Consider the following 20,989-nt stretch of genomic DNA (forward strand, 5'->3'; position numbering starts at 1 on the left):
GTGGGCATACAGCCATTAGTGACTTGCTGCTTAACTTAATAGGAATTGACCTCAAGAATAACTTGGTCTGGTATCTGTTGAGGCGATCATTTGTTGTCAAAGACTCCACCTCTGAAGTTGAGAGCAGCCTTCCTGGAGCACAGTTAGACATCACAGAGCTGTGATCATACGCACCACGATGAAACGGAGCCTGATAACAGCTTTAATTCTCTGCAGCATCAGTAAGTACTGACAATACTTTTCTCTCAACTTGATAACTTCCAGCATTAATAAATATAATAATAAGCAAAAAAGTTTTAAGAGGTATTGTTTACCTAACAAGTCTCTGCTGTTTGTTTCAGGCTGGATCTCTGTCTCAGGTTCTGAGTCTCACACTGAGACTGTGGAGGGTCGGCCGGGTGGAGAAGTCACACTCACATGCTCTAACCCGTCCAACCGAGACGCTACAACACTCTGGTTTAGAGTGGTCAACAGAACCAAGGCCAGCTGGATCTCCATGATGGCCAGCTCTACAGTAAAACCTTTATACAGCAATGGAATTCAAAATGGAAGATTCAACATGAGTACCAACATCTCCACTCTCTTTCTCCAAATCAAACATGTGGATGTATCTGACTCTGGACTGTATTTCTGTGGATTTTACATCGGAGGACGTTTTAATTTCAGTGCAATACACTTCAATGTTAAAGGTAAGATTATAAAAATCCTTTGTTCTCTTTTTTGTTATATATGCTAATATCATAATTGGCAAAAAAAAGCACATTTCAAGAGAGAGGGATACAATTTTTCAAGGTAAAATCAGACATGAACTTATCTTGATTTTGTTTAAAGACAGTGATGATTCTCATGATGACGCTGACAGGAAGTCTGAAAGTAAGATTCTCTTTCACATTTCTTTAGTTGTGCCGAGTGACTGCTAGTCCTTTTAAGATAAAACAATGTGTCTATCCTAACTTTGGTTAATGTTCTCACAGTTAGCCCGTAAATGAAAAACAGTCATAAACGTCTTTCTAGGTTTGCTAATTTATGAAGTGCCCCAAAAGAACACATGTGACTATTTGAAAAGATTCCAAATAAGAGAGTGATACAATTTTTTAAAGTAAAATCAAAAGTAAATGTAGCTTTTCTTTTGTTAAAAGGCAGCGATGAATCTCATGATGACAACGACGACAGGAAGTGTGAAAGTAAGATTCAACATAAAAGATTGAATGTTCTCACAGTTCCTGAGCCAGTAAATGAAAACAGAGTAATTCTATTCTCTTTCTTTCAGCAGAGTCTGATGGAACAGCAAAGCTGATGAGTTTGATCCTGGGAGCTCTGACTGTTCTCCTCTTAATGGTCATCATTGGTCTGGTTGTTAAAAACCAGAAACTTCAGAAAGGTACTTCCTGAAAGCTACACTTTCTATCTTGTGTTCTATTTTTATTTCTTCACTACTTCTGTGCAACGTGAGAAAACTTTTTTGCACACCTCTTTTGTCGGGCAGGTGCGTAGGATATGATAAAGAGTAGCAGATCAACATTTTTTAGAGAAATTCCCGCACACTGACCATTACGCAAGCAATAATTTATTAGAAAAATACAACGTGTCGGTCTCAGACCTTCATCAGTTAAATTCACACATTTACCTCAACCATAGCCTTAAATAGATTGGTTGACTAATCAGGACCAATCAGGTCCAGCTCTTGAATGACGTCATTCATTCATTCACAAAAGTGGCACTCCCATCACGGACTGTGAATAGGAAAAAGGCAGAAAAAATACCACTCAATACATTTTAAAAAACAATGGATGATCAGTGCATTGTCATTAGCCCAATATTTTTCTATACTTAATCAAAGAAGACACAGTCCATTCAAAAGTAGATCATCACATTGGTTAAATTACATTGTAGCAGTCCACATTCACATGTACAATGAACAGTTACTGAGGATAAACTAGTGAGGAAAAAATAAGGAAAAAACTAGTAAGGAAAAAAGAAGGAAAAATGTCACATTAGTACAACATAATGTTGAGATTAAATTCATCATTAAGGCCTTTTGGCGATAGCGTCTGCAAAGTAAACTTCTCACTACTTCTCTAAAATTGTGTGAATATGTTGAAAGAAAAATGTTTGCTGAATAAGAGCAAAGTAACGATGAATAATGATTGTCAGTGACCTGATTGGATGTTTTGTCTCTTTCATTCAGCTGCCAATGAAGAACAGAATCCACAACAGCCTGAGGTGAATCAACTTTTATCATTTACTTTTATTTGTTTTATCATTTTAAATTGTGTCAAGTCATTATATCATTCAAGATAAGTGAGTGTAAATATTCTCTTTGACAGAACCGGGCCTCTGAAGAGCTGAACTACGCAGCTGTGGCTTTCCGTCCAAAAACAAGAAAAACAAGAGAAGTGGAGCCCAATGTTGTGTATGCTTCTACTAGATAGACTCAGGATGAAACCAGAGAAGAGGTTCAGAATAAAACTGATGCTTTATCATATTCATCTGCAGATGGTGGACAGGAGGACTGACCATCACAAAAGGACAAAAGATGTGCAAGCTTCTTCCTAGTGCAGAGTTTGAATTTGAATCTCTTTTAAAGATGTAATTAGTGCACATCAATACAGAAAGAAGATTTTGTAAATGCTGACTTGACATCAGTGTGTCTATGCTGGTAGGGGAATACAATTCAAGAGATACAGCAGCAATCCAGTTTTACATTGGACTTAAAAAAAATAAACTCTTTTCTTGTTTATTTTCTTTCACTACTTGTCTCCGTTTCATCGGTAGTTTCACTTCCCCATTTTTTACTTTAATTAATAATCGGATCTGATTATCTACAGTATGGACCTATTGGGTTTGTGTCTGTGTACGTAAATGTTTTTGTAAAACTATTCCTGTAATATTTTATAGAATTTGTATGCAGTGCTTGCTTTGTAAAATACCAATACATAGACATTTAAAAAAAAGAAAGGTGCAAATACATATAAAACAAATGTTACGTATAAAACGTATTTTTATTATTATAGTATTACTGCTTCATACAAATCACCATAAATGCATCATTTCAATGAGCTGTATGAGATTCTGATTTAAAAAGATGAAGAGTTTAACTTCTGAGAGCAAATAATTATCTCCAATTCTACCATCAGTTGCATGACATGATGCGGCAATGCTGATGTTGCTATTAGACAAGACACTTTGCGGAAGTCACTGATGTAGTCAAACAACTCCACAGTGGCAAAGCCTCGGGGATTGATGAGATCCGTCCAGAAATGTTCTTAGCTAAGAACAAATCCAAGTTAAGAAAACATTAGTGAATGCCAGAATCTTCGTAAAAAGTTCGTAAGAAGGGTTTAAGGACACATTTCTGAGGAAATGTGGCCTAATGTGTGAATGAGGCCCAATGCTTGTTATGGTACGTGTCCATATAGGCGTTTTTATTTATTTATTTTTTTAATTTTTTACACAGAAGGTATCGCCCCGCTTTCCAGCACTGCATGCTAGTGGGTTTGCCACCACCAGTTTCTCTTCACTGACCACTGACAAGCAAAGAAAACAGGCCACACCCACCGCGATGGCTGCACCTGATTGGACAAACACCTCACTCGAGGGGCTGTCTGCTCCCGGATTTCAAAACCGACCATAATGGCGGCTCGTTTGGAAAACGAGAAATAGTTCTCCCCTAATATGTTTCTGAAAACATTTTATGCAAAAAATAGACTGTGATGAATCTGTTTTCATTTCAGATAAACAACGGTCAGTTTGAAAATATTTTAATTTTTGAGAGGCATTTGCATAAAGTAGCCTGGATTCAATTTTATGCAAATGAGGAGTGGGCAACTCAACGCCCCGCTTCTTCAAAGTCCCCGCGACGTTACCAGAATGCATTGCATGGCTGCTCCCATTAAAAATTAATGGGATCAACTGCGATGCAGTACATTCCAGGACTGAGAAGAGGCTCTCTGCTCCACTAAAAATACACACCATGTCTATTCTTCATTTGAGTCGCTGGACGCTCGACAGCTGGGGCAAGAAGTGGAAGGATGAGAGCATACAGTCAAGTTACCAAAAGGAATCCTAATAACATATATATGTGTCCTCTACTTTCAGTGAGTCGTGCAGCAAGACCCTCCACTTCTGAGACTCTCTCGGTGTGGTATGGCGCGTAGCAGAGAAGGGACAAAACCGTGGCGGGGCAGGAATGCGCCACTTCCGCATCTTGTGGAATTTCGGGGTTAGAGTAGCAAATAATTTAATAGTTGATGAGATCAGGCTGTTATCAAGAACTATTCAAAAATATAGCCATGAAAAGTAATGCATTGTAACTCAAATGTATTACACATACTTACTGCCGTTTGCACCACATTGACTGCTACTGTATAAGGATGCTTTGGTCTGCATAGTGTGGAGGTCAGAGTGTATGAGGGAGGGGGGGGTGGGGCGGGGGGTCATAAAACATAGGGCTTTCAAGCAGGGGAGCGGAGTTCATGTCCTGGGAGAAGTTAAGGGGAAAGCACCTTAACCTTAACCCTCAATTTAACTGTAAAGTCTGCTAAACCTTCGTGTCACAAAGAAGTTAACAAGAAAACACATGACTTTGACCCAGGAATTGTGTTTGTGTCCCAGGAGTATTACATAAGGGGCCCTGTGTTTTAACCCAAACCACAATCTTTTTTTGAATCTTAACTAGGTGTTTAGGGGTCTTAACTTAACTGTTGTCACCGCGTGACGCTCACCTTTTGTCAGAAAAATTCGACGGCAACAGCCTTTGAAAGGACCGGCACCTCATGGTGCTCTGTACCCGGCTCACAGTCACCTTTTCTCTGTTAAATTCAACTGTAAAAGAACTCTAAACTTAACTTTGATGTGACTGGTCGTCACTGGACCAGGCCGCGTTTGCTGTAATTTTGTAGGATATCATACGAATTGTTGTGCATTGTTGTAATGATATACAAACCCCTTCATGAAAATGCGTTGCGGTAATTCAGTCTGTAATAAAGTGGTGGACCAATTGAAATTAAAAACACATCCCCTTGTCAAGTTCCATTTACAGTAATACAAATTGTAACTGAATTTTCTAAAGATTAGTGCACATCCACTAATCCACTAATGTTAATATAAGTGAACAGGGATATATTCATTAATCATTGCAGATTAAAAGAGTGCCAATCAAATCCCGACATTTCTAACGAGTGATGTTTAAGTCACATACTTGATGCACGTGATGATTCATTAGCCGAGTTGGTTTCCAGTGGACTAAGTGGCATTTCATTATTATTGATACACCATCTTTTTCCATCTCAGCAAGGCATAAAAACTGTTTATTTTCAAGTTTATTTTCAAGTTGCTATCATGTTAAGCAACTGAAAGGGTTTCAACGTATGTGGAGAATGGTACAGAAATCTAAAAAGACATGTTGGACAGATTTGTGCATCAACAGGAAAACTCCATTTAAACAAAGCAGAGTGAATGAATCCTTTACCAACATTATAATATAGGAGCAGGTCTCTGGTAGAAGATCATAACTTGACCCATGGAAACCTTTAGAATGAACCCAAACACTATGCAGAGATTGCAGCATGCACCAAATGACACAGATATAACGTGTTATCATAAGAGACTTAAAGAACCAAACGTTCTGAGCTTAATTATGTGCAAAGGCATTACATTGGCAGGTTGTGTGAGTGGCAAGATGAAAAAAAAGACACCCCGCCTCTCTAAACTCCTTTATAAGAGCTCAACAGTACAAACTATCATTGCAGTGAAACGTTTAAATGCAGAATGAGGAACTTCACCTTGATAACAGCTTTACTTCTCTGCAGCCTCAGTAAGTACTGATACTTATTTAGTAATAACTTATAGGTTATTCTCAGCACCAGATCATATGGCAACGCACCAGCATTTCAACTTTCAAATAAAAACGGAATTATTGTTGTTGTTGTTGCATTAATACAGTAAGTGCTGCATTATACACTCAGGGATAACTCTCTGTCTGCTGTTTGTTTCAGGCTGGATGTCTGTCTCAGCTTCTGAGTCTCACACTGTGGAGGTCCAGTCTGGTGCAGACGTCACTCTGATGTGCTCAAACATTTCCAGCGTTACATCTACAACAGAATGGTTCAGAGTGATCAACAGAAAGAAGCCCAGCTGTGTCTCCTCCATGAACCCATATGATAGCAATTCTTCCTTCTGTGATGGATTTCAAAATGGATTTGAGATGAGCTCCAACATCTCTACTGTTTTTCTTAAAATCAAGAGAGTGGATTTATCTGACTCTGGACTGTATTTCTGTGGAATTTACATAGGCAGACATACAGTCATTGTCAATGCAACATATCTAAAAGTTCAAGGTAAGATTGGAGATCTCTTTTTCTTATCATATTAACAGTGTATCTCACATGTATTGTCACAGTCGTATGAAAACAGCATAAAGCAGCCCGGTCTCATGGAAGTTCGTGTAAATGTGACGTTATTTGAATCTATTGATACATGTTCACGGAGACGTTTGTCGGTTTTTACGTGGTGGCTAACACAAAAATGTAAAGTAATGTATTTCAATGGGAAGCATATTTTGTGGCCACAGCACGAAATGGTGGTGAGTGATATAAGAAGCCGAAAATCCGCGTAGGGAGGTTGGTCAGGGTGGTGGATGGGTCAAACAACACAGGACTTTCACCCGGGCGAGCGGGGATCGCGTCCCACGTGCGGCGCTTTGTTTCCCGGGGATGGCGTCCCTGCGTGTGGCGTTTTGTCCCTAATATGTAAAGCTATCCTGCAGGTTCACACATTGCACAACTACAAGCTTAGCGCTGCGCCATATCAACCATAAATAACACACTCTAGCCAGTTCACATGATTTAACTTAACTACCAAGACTTCAAAACTTACAATAATATCAAACAGGTTTGATTTTGTCGGAACGTCAAGACGTGAAAAAAGACTGACTCGGACTGAGTTTGATGACCACCTTACACCAAACGATTGAGACGACGGCAGCGCGCCCCAACTCTAACAAGACTCATGATTTCATTCCAATAATGGAAATAGTCTGCGACATTGGAACCGCTTGAAAAGTTGTTTGGTGTAAGATCAGCATTAGGCACCCAGGCATTGCTAGTGTGCCATACTCCGGATTTCCACTTGATGCAGAATGGCTGCGGACCGGCTACGCTGCGTGTCTGCTGCATGCTCCGCTGTCCGTCAATACCCACTAGGTCCGGATTTGTTGCGGCACGGCTGCGGCCATGACAGCTGTAGTCACGAGGACCCACAAGTTCTAGAACTCAAGATATTGGTTGATAGTGTGCCATGCAGAGTTTTTTGGAAATGTTCCAGTCCACTTGCAAAATTACCTCTTTTACAGCCATTTGCAGGAGAACGGACTTATTTACGGTAGTTTGACTTCTTTTTCCCAATCCGCATTCAGCGAAGTCCCACCCTACTCTGCCTCTGATTGGCCAGTACTTGTTGTCTTCTTTACAGAATGCGGTGTGAGGTGAAAAAAAGTGTAACACTGCAGGCTGATGGCAGGCTTTATGCTGATATGGCACAATGATTAACATTATTTTAAAATGGCACTTCATATTACCAAGGTTGCTGACTTCTGAGTTAGATTAAGGAAGGAGTGTATATCAGTATATGCAAGTCAATTTGGAATCATGTGTATAACAGTGTGTTAAATGTAATTTGTATCATTAATAAATACTAAGGCCTTCATGTTCCCAAAGAGGGTATTTCACACTGTTCCTTAAGGTCTCCTAATAGGGTATGTAACATTGGTTGGGCTGAAAATGGCCTGGTTGATATTTTATTGGCCCTTATGCATCCCTGTGTTTTGGCCCTAATTCTAACAAGAGCTTTTCTTCCATATATGGTATGCTCATGAATATTTAGATGAGCTGCGCGCTGATTGGTTGAGCAAATCCCCATACACACACATTGGAGACCAGACAGTAGGTCTCATATTTCAGACACTGCAATGTTTCATTACCAAATTCACTTCTGACCCAGGGCAAAGTCACCGTTTGTGGATTACTGCTCTACCGGGGCTCTGCGGAGCTGGGCGGCTGCCGGCATAACTATGATATATTCACGGTTTGAATTTCGTCACAGTACTTATATCACAGCTACCCCAAGGTCTTAGAAAGCTAACAGTTGTGTCCGATTTCAATCTAAGGCATTTTTGTGGACGTGAGGGGTCTTGTTAGGAGGAGAGCAATATGAGAGGTTTCGTTAGCTGCTAGTGTCCCTTCAATCCATGGGTAAAGATAGTGGCTAGCTAGCTACACTTTCGGCATAACTATAGTATATTTACACTTTAAATTTCGTCACGGCATGTATATCACAGCTACCAAAAGGTCTTACAAAGCTTAGCTAACACTTGTCCAATTTCAATTTAATGCATTTTTGTGAATTTCAGAGGTCTCGTTAGGAGGAGGCTAGCTAGCTCTCATTGATGGACTCCAGCTCACCGCGGGCTCTATCAATGAGACTCGCGGACAAGAGGTGTTTATTTCCACGATCGTTTGTTTAAATAACTCAACACATATCCATTATAAGATTAACTGGAACCTGCAGTAAGAGAGTGCGGGCGTAACAAGCTCGCTGACCGAGCACAGTCACACACCGGCCATTTAGCAGGAAGTGGTGAGAGAGCTGCAGGCCCTGGAGCTCTGTCAGGGCAGCGGTGTTTGGTAGTCAGATGTAGCAACCCAGGCAGCACCGGCCGCTGAACTCCATCACATTGCAATTAGCCATCAATTTTCGTAAAACGGCCCATATCTGAGCTTTACATAGTTGATTTTTCGCATAAAAAAGTTTCAGAAGTGAATTTTGTAATGGAATAGCAGAGATCTGCGCAACCTAGATTCAGAAGACTACCTGATCTCAGGTCAGTTGTGTAGCCTATGTAAATGTTGGGGCGTGACAAAGAGAGAGACTAGAGCCAAATGAGGAGGAGCCGCCAAGTTGACCGCAACTAGGCGGCTTGTTGAGATTTGCCCGTTTTCAGAGGCAGTTTCAAATTGTGAGATCTGCAGAGGAAAGAGATGTCAATGGGATTTAGAGGTTCTATGTATGTCCAATTTACCCACCAAACTGTCATTTTTCAACTATGACAAGGTAAAATCGGTTTTGCATTCTATCACCCCTTTAACCTGTTAGCTGTAAATAATTGTTAAACTTTTCACCACTTCCCTCTTCTTTAAACTCACATGCCCTGCTATACCTTCACATAGTGTCTCTGTGTCTATTAACAGGTGTCTGAAGCAGTATGACAGTTGGACAGTCAGATATAAAAGCTTTACTCTGCCTATTAGTGTTAAATGATCATACATTATTACTGGATGAATCATTCTAATGCATGCATCAAAACAGTTTAACAATGTACTACTGAGAACGGAGTCACTTTAACTTAGCAACAGCCACAAAACACAAAACATAGTAAGTGGTAGGACGTTTGGTCTAAATTTCACTTTGGTTGGTGGGGATTGTAATTTTGCAGCTCTTGTAGAGAACGAAAGATTCAGTAAGATTGTTGTTGCATTTGTTTCCTGTCCGCTTTCAACTTTGACTCAAAATTCATAAAACCACAGAATCTGTAGTCTGTTCTTAAAATTTGAATAATGTGTGCGTTACGTTCCGTAGAGTGGCAGACCCAAAAGCAGAGGCTGCAGGCAGATTAGAACTTGAATATTTAATGAATAAATGTCCAGCAACACAGCAGGCAGAGAAAAATCCAAAATTCATGAAAGGAAAAACGGGAATTAACAGGGACCAAAACTAAAGAGACTAAACGGGTAACTAATAAACAGACACTCCAAAATAGAAAAACAATACAATGATCTGACACAAGACAAGGGGAACACAAAGACTAAATACACAGGGTAACCAGGTAACACGAGACAGGTGGCACAAGGGCAGGGAAACAGGTGAAACACATTAGGGCTGGGCAGAACAATCAAAAAAGGTGGGAAAACACAGGACAGGAAGTAAAACCAGACAAGACAGAAAACCAGACTACCAAAATAAAACAGGAAACATAAACAAACAACCATAACAGTGTGTGGGCCAGAGCCAGACTGGCCACCATTGAACATCCCTATGATGATAATCATCAGCTCAGAGACCCACTACTGGGAGTACGTATGGCTATTTAATGATAACAGAGCTTCACATTCACACACTGCAGCATGTTGCGGAGAATAACAGCTATTCTATTAGATACTTAAAGGGATATTTCACCGCTGTAAAGATAAATATGTATTTAAATTGGGTAATTTTTGTAGTAGAAATGTGATTTTTTTTTCTCGAAGTTGGTGCCTTCTAGACCGAGAAAAGCCAGAAAATATATTTTTGGCTCATGTGGATGAAAGACAACTCCCAGAATGCACTTGCTTCACTTCCCTATGAGGCCACTCCCAAGCACCGGTTACAGAGGGCAGTCAAGTCAAGTCAAGTGGGTTTTATTGTCATTTCAACCATATACGCTGTATATAGTGAAACGAAACAACGTTTCACTGTGGCTCAAGTGGTGTTACACATTTAAAATATATAAAAAGGACATTATATAAAACCGACATAAAACCGACATTAAAAACATTATATAAAAAAAACGACACAGTACAGGCCAAAAGTTTGGACACACCTCATTCAATGAGTTTCCTTTTTATTTTCATGACTATTTACATTGTAGATTCTCACTGAAGGCATCAAAACTATGAATGAACACATATGGAATTATGTACTTAACAAAAAAGTAAAATAGCTTCAGGCTAATTTATCACAGCCACTAGGGATGGGCATTTTATGTCATTTCAACATTTGTGTACTCACATTGAATTATATAGCTAGAGTACCCGAGTTGGTTACTTGCAAAAACAATTGAGACATAGCCAGTAAAGTGATCTTGACTGGTCCTGGCTAACGCCACCATGCTAACCCTGTTAACTGCTAACGTTACCGGGAGGACCAGGCAAGCGGGCCATGGCTGTTTACAACGTGTAGTTCAGCAGCTGGAGCCGACAACGGTGAGTTATTTTAAGCCACGAGAGGGGGGCTGTAAATCGGGAAGAGAGGACTGTGAGTTTGCAGTGTGTTTAGCGATTGTTGCCGTAATTCTAAGCCAATGAAGTGTGTTCCGTCGGCAAGGTAGTGGTATTTTTAGCGTTTCGTATTGTAATTCTAAGCCGAGGAAGTGTGCCTGATTGGCGTGTGGAGAGGACGGTGATGTTGTTGTGTTTTTAGCGGTTCATACTGTAATTTTAAGCCGAAAAAGTGTGTCTGTCAGTTGGTTACAGAGCTCTGCATGAGCACGGGCTTTTATGACTGTCAATATAGCCAGCATATAACCAACGTTAGCTACTCCGCTGTGCTGTGGAGTAATGTCTGGCAATGTGAGACTAGCATCTAACGTTAGCTACTCTGCTATGCTGTGGAGTAATGTCTGGCTATGTGAGACTAGCATCTAACGTTAGCTACTCCGCTGTGCTGTGAAGTAATGTCTGGCTATGTGAGACTAGCATCTAACGTTAGCTACTCTGCTGTGCTGTGAAGTAATGTCTAGCTATGTGAGAAAAGCGTCTAGCAACATTGTTGTGAATGCTGCGGTCTCAGCCTGGCAACCCCCGTGAACTTCGAGTCTGGGCAGGAGGGGGCGGGGGAAACGACTCTCCAGTATTTTGAATTGGTAGTGCAGTAACTATTTTAACCGCTAGCTGCCAGTATTATGTACAATATTACATATTGCACCTTTAAAAGTATAGCATTTAAGACAGTTTGTAAATTGATTGTTGTAAATTAGGTTCACTGTGAGGTGAAGGTAGAATATAAGAACTTCCTTGAGATTTGCGTGGTTGAAGTCACCAGCAACAATAAATAGTCCATCTGGATGTGCGCTTTGGAACTCACTGATAGCTCCTTAAAGTTCAGCTAACGCATTGGTAGCATTAGCGCTTGGTGGAATGTAAACAGAGTATGAACACAGCCGTGAATTTGCATGGAATGTAGAATGGTCAGCATTTAACGGTCACAAACTCCACCAGCAGTTAGCAGTAATTGGATACAAGCACAGCATTTCTGCACCAGTCCGTGTTAACATATGCACAGCCTACCTCCATGAGTCTTACCCGACAGAGCAGCATCTCTATGTGCTCGGAAGGCAAGCAGGCCTGGTAGCTGGATAGCAGAGTCTGGTACACTGTTGTTCAGCCATGTTTCCACAAAAACAAAAACACCGAAGTCTCTGAACTCGCTTTGGGAGTTTCGTTGAAGTTGGATGTAGTCCAGTTTGTTGTCTAATGAGCGGACATTTGCAAGCAGGATGGATGGGACAGGTGGCCGGCTAGGGTTAGTTTTCCACCTAGCTCGAACTCCTGCCCTCGTTCCACGAGCATCGGATTTGCGCACCAGATCTTCAAAATCCTCTTCTGCCATATCATTTTCAAAACTACCTTCCGCCATTGTGGTTAGCCTACCAAAGTTTGAATTAATTTACTCAGCTTTCTCCATAGAGAAATAGCTTGTTAGCTTAGCTTCAAGATGGCTGACACTATTTGGAAATTCTGGGAGTGAGGTCCCATCCCCTATGGGTGGGTTGAAAACATGCAGAACTAGCTGCTACTGGCTGTAGTTTATAGCCTCTGGCCAAAAAAAGCCTCCAATTACGCAAAATGACGATTGTTGCGTCAAGAGTTTTTTTCCCCAGACACACAATACAGAGATCTCTCGTCTCAAGGGGACATGATGGAGGGAAGCAAAGTCATTCTAAAATACTACCGTGTTACAGAGCATGAAATGTTAAGTTTAAAATACAGACTGTCTGCTAAAGTCATTTCATGGTCGAGATCAACCAAGGTTATGTGAATCTTATTTTGTATTAATGGATTTCTTCACATAGTGCCTCTGTGTCTATTAACAGGTGTCTGAAGCAGTGTGACAGTTGGACAGTCAGATATTAAAGCTTTACTCTGCCTATTATGATCATATCAATGATCATACCTTATTACTGGATGAATCATTCTAATGCATGCATCAAACAACAGTTACAGTTTAACAATGTACTACTGAGAAAGGAGTCACTTTAACTTAGCAACAGCCACAAAACATAATAATTAAAGAGGTAATCCTTTTGGTCTGTATTTCACTTTGGTTGGTGGTGACTGTAACGTTGCAGCTCTTGGAGACACAGTTACAAGATTCAGTAAGATTGTTGTTGCATTTGTTTCCTGTCCGCTTTCAACTTCGACTCAATAAAATCCATAAAATCACAGAATCTGTTGTCTGTCCTTAAAATTTTAATAATGTCTGTGGGCCAGAACCAGACTGGCCACCATCCTTACGCTTACAGAGCGTGAAAATGTTAAGTTTAAATAGAGACGGTCTGCTAAAGTCATTTTATGGTCAATCAAGGTTATATGAATGTTATTTTGTATTAGTGGATTTTTTTTGAACGTCTTACATAAAGGCCTTGATGTATCTGTTGTAAATTGGTTTCAATTGGTTTGAACATTACTCTGGTAACTTAATAGGAAATAACCTCAAGAATAACTTGGTCTGGTATCTGTTGAGGCGATCATTTGTTGTCAAAGACTCCACCTCTGAAGTTGAGAGCAGCCTTCCTGGAGCACAGTTAGACATCACAGAGCTGTGATCATACGCACCACGATGAAACGGAGCCTGATAACAGCTTTACTTCTCTGCAGCTTCAGTAAGTATTGACAATACTTTTCTCTCAACTTGATAACTTCCAGCATTAAAACTTATTATATTTATTAAGAGGTATTGTTTACCTTCCTATAACAAGTCTCTGCTGTTAGTTTCAGGCTGGATCTCTGTCTCAGGTTCTGAGTCTCACACTGAGACTGTGGAGGGTCGGCCGGGTGAAGAAGTCACACTCACATGCTCTAACCCGTCAATCCGAGTCACTCCAACACTCTGGTTGAGAGTGTTACACAGAACCAAGGCCAGTTTTATCTCCGCCATGTTCAGCTCTACAGGAAAACCTTTTTACAGTGATGGAATTCAAAATGGAAGATTCAAAGATCATACCAACTATCATTTTCTCCAAATCAAACATGTGGATGTATCTGACTCTGGACTGTATTTATGTGGATTTTACATCGGAGGACCTTTTCATTTCAGCGCAATACACTTCATTGTTAATGGTAAAATTATAAAAATCTTTTGTTCTGTAGTCTTTTTATATATGCTAATATCATAATTGGCAAAAAAGAGCACATTTCATTATTTTAAAACAAGAGAGTGATACCATTCAAGGTAAAAATCAGACATGAACTTATCTTGATTTTGTTTAAAGACAGTGATGATTCTCATGACGACGCTGACAGGAAGTCTGAAAGTAAGATTCTCTTTCACATTTCTTTAGTTGTGCAGAGTGACTGCTAGTCCTTTTAAGATAAAAACAATGTGTCTATCCTAACTTTGGTTAATGTTCTCACAGTTCTCAAGCCCGCAAATGAAAAACAGTCAAACGTCTTTCTATATTTGTTAATTTATTAATTGTCCAAAAAGAACACATGTGGCTATTTAAAAAGATTCCAAATAAGAGTGATACAATATTTCAAAAGTAAAATCAAAAGTAAATGTATCTTTTATTTTGTTAAAAGGCAGCGATGAATCTCGTGACGACGACGACAGGAAGTCTGAAAGTAAGATTCAACATAAAAGATGTAATGTTCTCACAGTTCCTGAGCCAGTAAATGAAAACAGAGTAATTCTATTCTCTTTCTTTCAGCAGAGTCTGATGGAACAGCAACGCTGATGATTTTGATCCTGGGAGCTCTGACTGTTCTCCTCTTAATGGTCATCATTGGTCTGGTTGTTAAAATCATGAAACTACAGAAAGGTACTTCCTGAAAGTTCCTCTTTCTATTTTTGTGTTCTTTTTTATTTTTTCAGTACTTGTGAATATGTTGAAAGGAAAAGGTTTGCTGAATCAGAGTAAGAGCAAAGTATCGATGAATAATGATTGTCAGTGACCTGATTGGATGTTTTGTCTCTTTCATTCAGCTGCCAATGAAGAACAGAATCCACAACAGCCTGAGGTGAATCAACTTGTATCATTTACTTTTATTTGTTTTATCATTTTAAATTCAAGTCCAGTCATTATTTCGTTCAAGATAAGGGAGTGTAAATATTCTCTTTGACAGAACCGGGCCTCTGAAGAGCTGAACTACGCAGCTGTGGCTTTCCATCCAAAAACAAGAAAAACAAGAGAAGTGGAGCCCAATGTTGTGTATGCTTCTACTAGATAGACTCAGGATGAAACCAGAGAAGTGGTTCAGAATAACACTGATTCTTTCTCATATGACCATATGATAGAGCATCAGAATATGACCATCACTTTGTCAACAGAAGGACAAAAGATGTGCAGTGTGTCTATGTCTGTCTATGCTGGTATGGGGAATACAATTCAGGAGATAAAGCAGCAATCCAGTTCTACATTTGACTTTAAAAAAAATTAACTACTCACTTTTCTTTTTTCTTTCCTTTCACTGCTTGTCTCTATTAAACTCTGACACGGTTTCATCGGTAGTTCCACTTCCCCTCAGATAATACAAAGCAGCATAAGTCAGAGGGAGGCTGTTTCTGTTAATGTCATGCACCTCATTGGAAAGTACTGCTTGCTGCATTACTTGTAAGAAAGGTGCTATAATATTTCGAGACACGTGGTTCAACCCAACACAGTGTTGGCGGTATTTGGAGTACCGGGAGAGGACCGTCCTCTTACAGGACCCCTTCTCTCGGTAGCAAGATTCATAACCCTTCTAGCACCCACATTGATTCTATTGAACTGGAAACAGACACCACCTCCCACTTTCACTATGTTGATCAAAGACATTATGCAGCACCTTAGCTCTGAGAACTACCTGAGGTCTGATGTCAATAAGTATGTGGAGCAGCTTTGTACTTATTATCCAATCTGATTATCTACAGTACAGAGGGCTATTTCACAAAACCAAGATAAGGGATTAAGCCGGGATTTCCCAGTTATCCTGGCTCAATTTAGCCTTGACTCAGTTTCACAAAAGCAGAGGTACCTAAATTACCATGGAGATTTATTCTGTACTGCTAGCCTGCTCCTGACCAGGCTAACAGCCAGGATTTATTAATCCTCGAGTCTTTTCTGTTCACTCAGCAGTGGTTTTCCCTTATTGTTATCAGCCTGCATTAAAATAAAATAGGTGCATATTGCTGTTCATCCAAGTACTGATATTATTTAAAGTTGTGACCATTATTTTTTATAATTATTCATGTGACATTGTTACTGTTATATTGCTGTTCATATAGTTGTTTGAAGTTTGGTGTATTACGGCAGTTGTTGAGATATTTAGAAAAGGCTGATAAAGTTGCCAAATGTGTTTTAAATGAAGTCTGTTACTAAGGGCACTATATATAAAGTGCTTTACATGTGTGTTTCAATAGTGGACCAATGCACCTTAAATTATTTTAGTTGTATAATTTGGGATGATTGTACAATTTTAAGAACCTATCGTAATTTTAAAATTTAACAAAAATTATAGACTTAGTTCACTAGACCAGTAACTATCTAGTGTTGTAGGCTACTGTACATTCATGTTACAGGGAGAGGACACCTCAATGGTTTTTGACCTTATATTTTGCTGTGGGTAAATAACTGATGCATATACTCTGTTACATTCATGTTTACAATGTGTATGAAATAGATTTTAGAGTCCAATTTCTTCAGTGTCTTTCTTTTCTATGTCCATATATATGAGGGAACAAAGCATATAATATGTAAAGAAGGAACCTCGTCCTCTATAAAAAAATAAATGAATAAATAAAAACACATGAGAAAAAGTGTGGCAGATAGCGGCCCGACTGAATGATAGTCCAAAAATATACATTTACAAACTACTGCTCTTAACTGAAACCATTCAATGCGTCATTTGCAAAAATGAACATTTGTACACTTTGCTTTAAAAGTGAGCAGTGAACGTTAATATGACTTAATTTAATTTATATTTTAGCCCGTGAAAAAAAGAAAGATATTTATACATCATATTCTAGCATTGTAGAAAATTGATCTTCATGGTAAATTTCCTGAGTAACATTATCTTCTGCTTACCTTTAAGGCAAAGAGTACAATGGTTAATTTGTGCAAATGATTAGTAGCCTAATCCTTCAATGGTATGATTATGACGGTTTCAATTCAGAGCAGTCATCAGTTAATGTATATTTTTTGGCTACATACGCATTCAGTCGGTCCGTGATCGACTGCCAGGCTTTCTCTCGCTGTTTCATTACAGCGGTCATGTTTCTTTTTTTTAGAAATAATGTGTTTCATATTATCATACTTCCACAAGAAGCTGCTGCTCACTCTGTATAAAGTATGAACAATGCGTATTCTCCATTTTAGCCTCAGTAAATCTGTTATCGACCTTGCGGTCTGTTAAGGAAAGCCGTGAACCCGCATCTATCCAAATTACTTCAGCCTGGCTCGACCTATTTGCTCCTCCTCAGCCTGGCTTGGCCTTCGTGAAATGCACCAAGCCAGGCTGCACAGATTAGACTAGGTCAAGCCTCGCTTTATCGGTTATCCTGGATTTTTAATTCTGCTTTTGTGAAACAACCCCCAGGTTGTGTTTGTGTCTGTGTATGTTAAAGGGGTGATAGAATGCAAAACCGATTTTACCCTGTCATAGTTGAATAACAACAGTTCGGTGGGTAAATAGGACATACATAGAAGCTCAAAATCCCATTGACACCCTTTTACTATGAAAATTTCATATTTTGAAACTGCCGCTGAAAACGGGCGAATCCCAACAAAGCTGGAAGTTGACGTCAACCTCCCAAAAACCGGAACCTTTGTCAGCCCATGGGTGTATTAAGAGAACGGTCACGCCCCAACATTTACATAGGCTACACAACTGACCTGAGATCAGTTAGTCTTCTGAATCTAGGTCGCGCAGATCTCAGAAAATGTATACATTGTTCATATGCTATTTTACCATTAAATTCACTTCTGAGAATTTTTATGCGGAAATCAACTACTTAGAGGTCAAATATGGGCCGTTTTACGAAAACTGATGTCTAATTGCAAATTTTGTCCGACTGTGGCGGACTTCAGAGGCTGGTGCTGCCTGTGTTGCGCCTGCCGCCGCCTGGCCTGCCTTCCTCCACAGACCCGGTGTAACACCGGCTTGCTGTGAGCCCGATTGAGCTCCGCACGGCTACGTGCAGCCAACAGCACCTCATACCCGCGAGAAAGTCACCGTTTGGGCTGGTGGACTACTACCAAACGCCGCTGCTCTGACAGAGCTCCAGGGCCTGCAACTCCTCTTCCTGCTAGCTAGCTAAATGCCCGGTGTATGTGAGTGAAAGCGCGGTCAGCGAGCTTGTTACGCCAGCATTCTCTTACCACAGATTCTAGTTAATCTTATAATGTGTGTAATTATAATGTGTTGAGTTATTTAAACAAACGATTGGGAAAATAAACGCTGCTTCCATAAGTCTCATTGATAGAGCTCGCGGCTGGATGGAGCTCTATCAATGAGAGCTAGCTAGCTCCTCTTAGAATTCCTCTGGAATTCACAAATATTCATTAACTTGAAATCGGACACGATTATAGTTAGAAATATAGTTAGATGTTGTATAAGTGGCGGACGTAAATTCAAACTGTAAATATACCGAATTACGACCAAAAATGAAGCTAACTAGCCGCAAATCTGTACACATAGGATTGAAGGGACAGTCGCAGCTAACGAAACCCTTACAGCTCACAAATATTCATTAACTTGAAATTCGTACTTTTATAAAAATATAGTTATATGTTGTATAAGTGGCGTGACGAAATTCAAACTGTAAATATACTCGAATTACGACCAAAAATGAAGCTAACTAGCCGCAATCTGTACACATAGGATTGAAGGCACAGCGCAATCGAAACCCTTACAGCTCACAAATATTCATTAACTTGAAATCGGACCGTTGTTAGCTTTATAAAACATATAGTTATATGTTGTATAAGTGGCGGGACGAAATTCAAACTGTAAATATACTCGAATTACGACCAAAAATGAAGCTAACTAGCCGCAATCTGTACACATAGGATTGAAGGGACAGTCGCAGCTAACGAAACCCTTACAGCTCACAAATATTCATTAACTTGAAATCGGACACAGTTGTTAGCTTTATAAAACATATAGTTAGATGTTGTATAAGTGGCGGACGTAAATTCAAACTGTAAATATACTCAAATTACGACCAAAAATGAAGCTAACTAGCCGCAATCTGTACACATAGGATTGCAGGGACAGTCGCAGCTAACGAAAACCCCAACAGCTCACAAATATTCATTAACTTGAAATCGGACACCGTTGTTAGCTTTATAAAACATATAGTTATATGTTGTATAGCTAAGTGGCGTGACATGTGTGTAACATTTGGTAAGAGATTGCTGGTGTAACAAGCTCGCTGACCGCGCTCTCACACACGGGCCATTTAGCTAGCAGGAAGAGAGGAGATGCAGGCCCTGGCGCTTTGTCAGGGCAGCGGCGTTTGGTAGTAGTCCACCAGCCCAAACGGTGACTTTGCGCGGGTATGAGGTGCTGTGGGCTGTGGAGGAAGGCAGGCCAGGCGGCGAGCCCTAACACAGGCAGCTGAACTCCGACACACAGTTTTACCAAATTTGCAATTAGCCATCCATTTTCGTAAAACGGCCCATATTTGAGCTTTATATCGTTGATTTCTCGCATAAAAAAGTCTCAGAAGTGAATTTGGTAAGGAAACATTGCAGTGTCTGGAATATGAGATTCTGTCGCGTTTCTAATGTATGTGTATTGGAGATTCGCTCAACCAATCAGCACACGAACCCTAATGCGTGTGTATGGCGAAGTCGCTCAACCAATCAGCGCGTGTCTCTATGTGTGTGTACGGGGCTAAGGCTCAACCAAGCAGCGCGCAGCTCATCTAAATATTCATGACCATACCATATTTGGAAGAAAAGCTCTTGTTACAAATAGGGCCAAAACACAGGGATGCATAAGGGCCAATAAAATATCAACCAGGCCATTTTCAGCCCAACTAATGTTACATACCCCATTAGGAGACCATAAGGAACAGTGTGAAATACCCTATATAATCATTCTATCACCCCTTTAATGTTTTTGTAACACTATTTCTGTAATATTTTATAGAATTTGTATGCAATGTTTGCTTTCTAAAATACCAATAAATAGACATTTACAAAAAAAAGGAAGGTGAAATACAAATGGTATTTATAAAACGTATTGTTATTATAGTATTACTGCTTCATACAAATCATCATTAATACATAATTTCAATGAGGCTTGGTAATCGGCTGCATGAGATTCTGATTTAAAGATGAAGAGTTTAACTTCTGAGCGCAAACAATTATCTCTAATTCTACCATCAGTTGCATAACAAGATGCGGCAATGCTGATGTTGCTATTAGATAAGACACTTTGCTACCTGCAGGCAGTGAATGCTATTTTCTTTCATTGTTTTCTTTTCATTGGAAGTCCTCAGTACTGTAAAAAAAATCTCATATTTTAATAAAGATTCTAAACTTAGCACAAAAAGTAAGGAAATGTGTGTTTGGTATATTATTTCTCTGTGGTAACAATGTTTTTTGGCAATAAATCTTATACCATTGTATAAGATTTCCTTTCAAATGGTGCCCCATTTGTAAGGAACATGCATTTATGGGATGAGCAGCATTGCTGAGTATGTGGGTTGCGCCCATGAAAAATTTGCCAAATCTTCTGCCATTGCCCTTCACCGTCAGGCCCATTTGCTCTGGTGTTGGCAACACGTGCACTGGAACATGTGCAGGAACGTTATGTTCAGTGATGAGTCCAGATTCTGCCTACGGCAGTTGGATCATAAGGTCAAAGTGTGGAGAAGACGCAGAGAACGCTATGCTGATTGCTGCACGAGTAACACCTTTTGGGGGAGGCAGTGTGATGGTGTGGGGCGGCATCTCCCTCCCTGGAAAAAC

At 39.9% G+C, this 20,989-nt stretch overlaps 2 protein-coding genes across 3 annotated transcripts; both read left to right on the plus strand.

The window, feature by feature from the left end:
* On the plus strand, nt 1-2,673 carry LOC120572373. Of its 2 annotated transcripts, XM_039821670.1 has the most exons (7): nt 1-221; nt 342-689; nt 832-873; nt 1,140-1,184; nt 1,274-1,381; nt 2,189-2,223; nt 2,328-2,673. In XM_039821670.1, the coding sequence occupies exons 1-7, from the start codon at nt 179-181 to the stop codon at nt 2,430-2,432; spliced, it is 726 nt and encodes a 241-aa protein (XP_039677604.1). In that variant the 5' UTR covers nt 1-178; the 3' UTR covers nt 2,433-2,673. The 2 variants fall into 2 exon arrangements, with proteins under 2 accessions (XP_039677604.1, XP_039677605.1); XM_039821671.1 differs by lacking the exon at nt 832-873 and having other exon boundaries at nt 1,271-1,381.
* A 3,096-nt stretch (nt 2,674-5,769) lies between these two features.
* LOC120572399 lies at nt 5,770-15,575 on the plus strand. Its single transcript, XM_039821701.1, has 5 exons — nt 5,770-5,815; nt 5,997-6,338; nt 14,741-14,851; nt 15,016-15,050; nt 15,156-15,575. Exons 1-5 carry the CDS (start codon nt 5,770-5,772, stop codon nt 15,258-15,260), a joined length of 639 nt encoding a protein of 212 aa, XP_039677635.1. The 3' UTR covers nt 15,261-15,575.
* Nucleotides 15,576-20,989: the final 5,414 nt, after the last annotated feature.

The sequence above is a fragment of the Perca fluviatilis genome, chromosome 14, assembly GCF_010015445.1.
Source record: "Perca fluviatilis chromosome 14, GENO_Pfluv_1.0, whole genome shotgun sequence".
In the NCBI taxonomy this organism is placed as follows: domain Eukaryota; kingdom Metazoa; phylum Chordata; class Actinopteri; order Perciformes; family Percidae; genus Perca; species Perca fluviatilis.

Coding starts and splice junctions, on each gene's coding strand:
- LOC120572373 (XM_039821670.1), top strand. CDS start 179: ATGAAACGGAGCCTGATAACAGCTTTAATTCTCTGCAGCATCA. Junction 222..341: donor TTTAATTCTCTGCAGCATCA/GTAAGTACTGAC, acceptor TGTTTGTTTCAG/GCTGGATCTCTGTCTCAGGT. Junction 874..1,139: donor CGCTGACAGGAAGTCTGAAA/GTAAGATTCTCT, acceptor TTTTGTTAAAAG/GCAGCGATGAATCTCATGAT.
- LOC120572399 (XM_039821701.1), top strand. CDS start 5,770: ATGAGGAACTTCACCTTGATAACAGCTTTACTTCTCTGCAGCCTCA. Junction 5,816..5,996: donor TTTACTTCTCTGCAGCCTCA/GTAAGTACTGAT, acceptor TGTTTGTTTCAG/GCTGGATGTCTGTCTCAGCT. Junction 15,051..15,155: donor AGAATCCACAACAGCCTGAG/GTGAATCAACTT, acceptor TCTCTTTGACAG/AACCGGGCCTCTGAAGAGCT.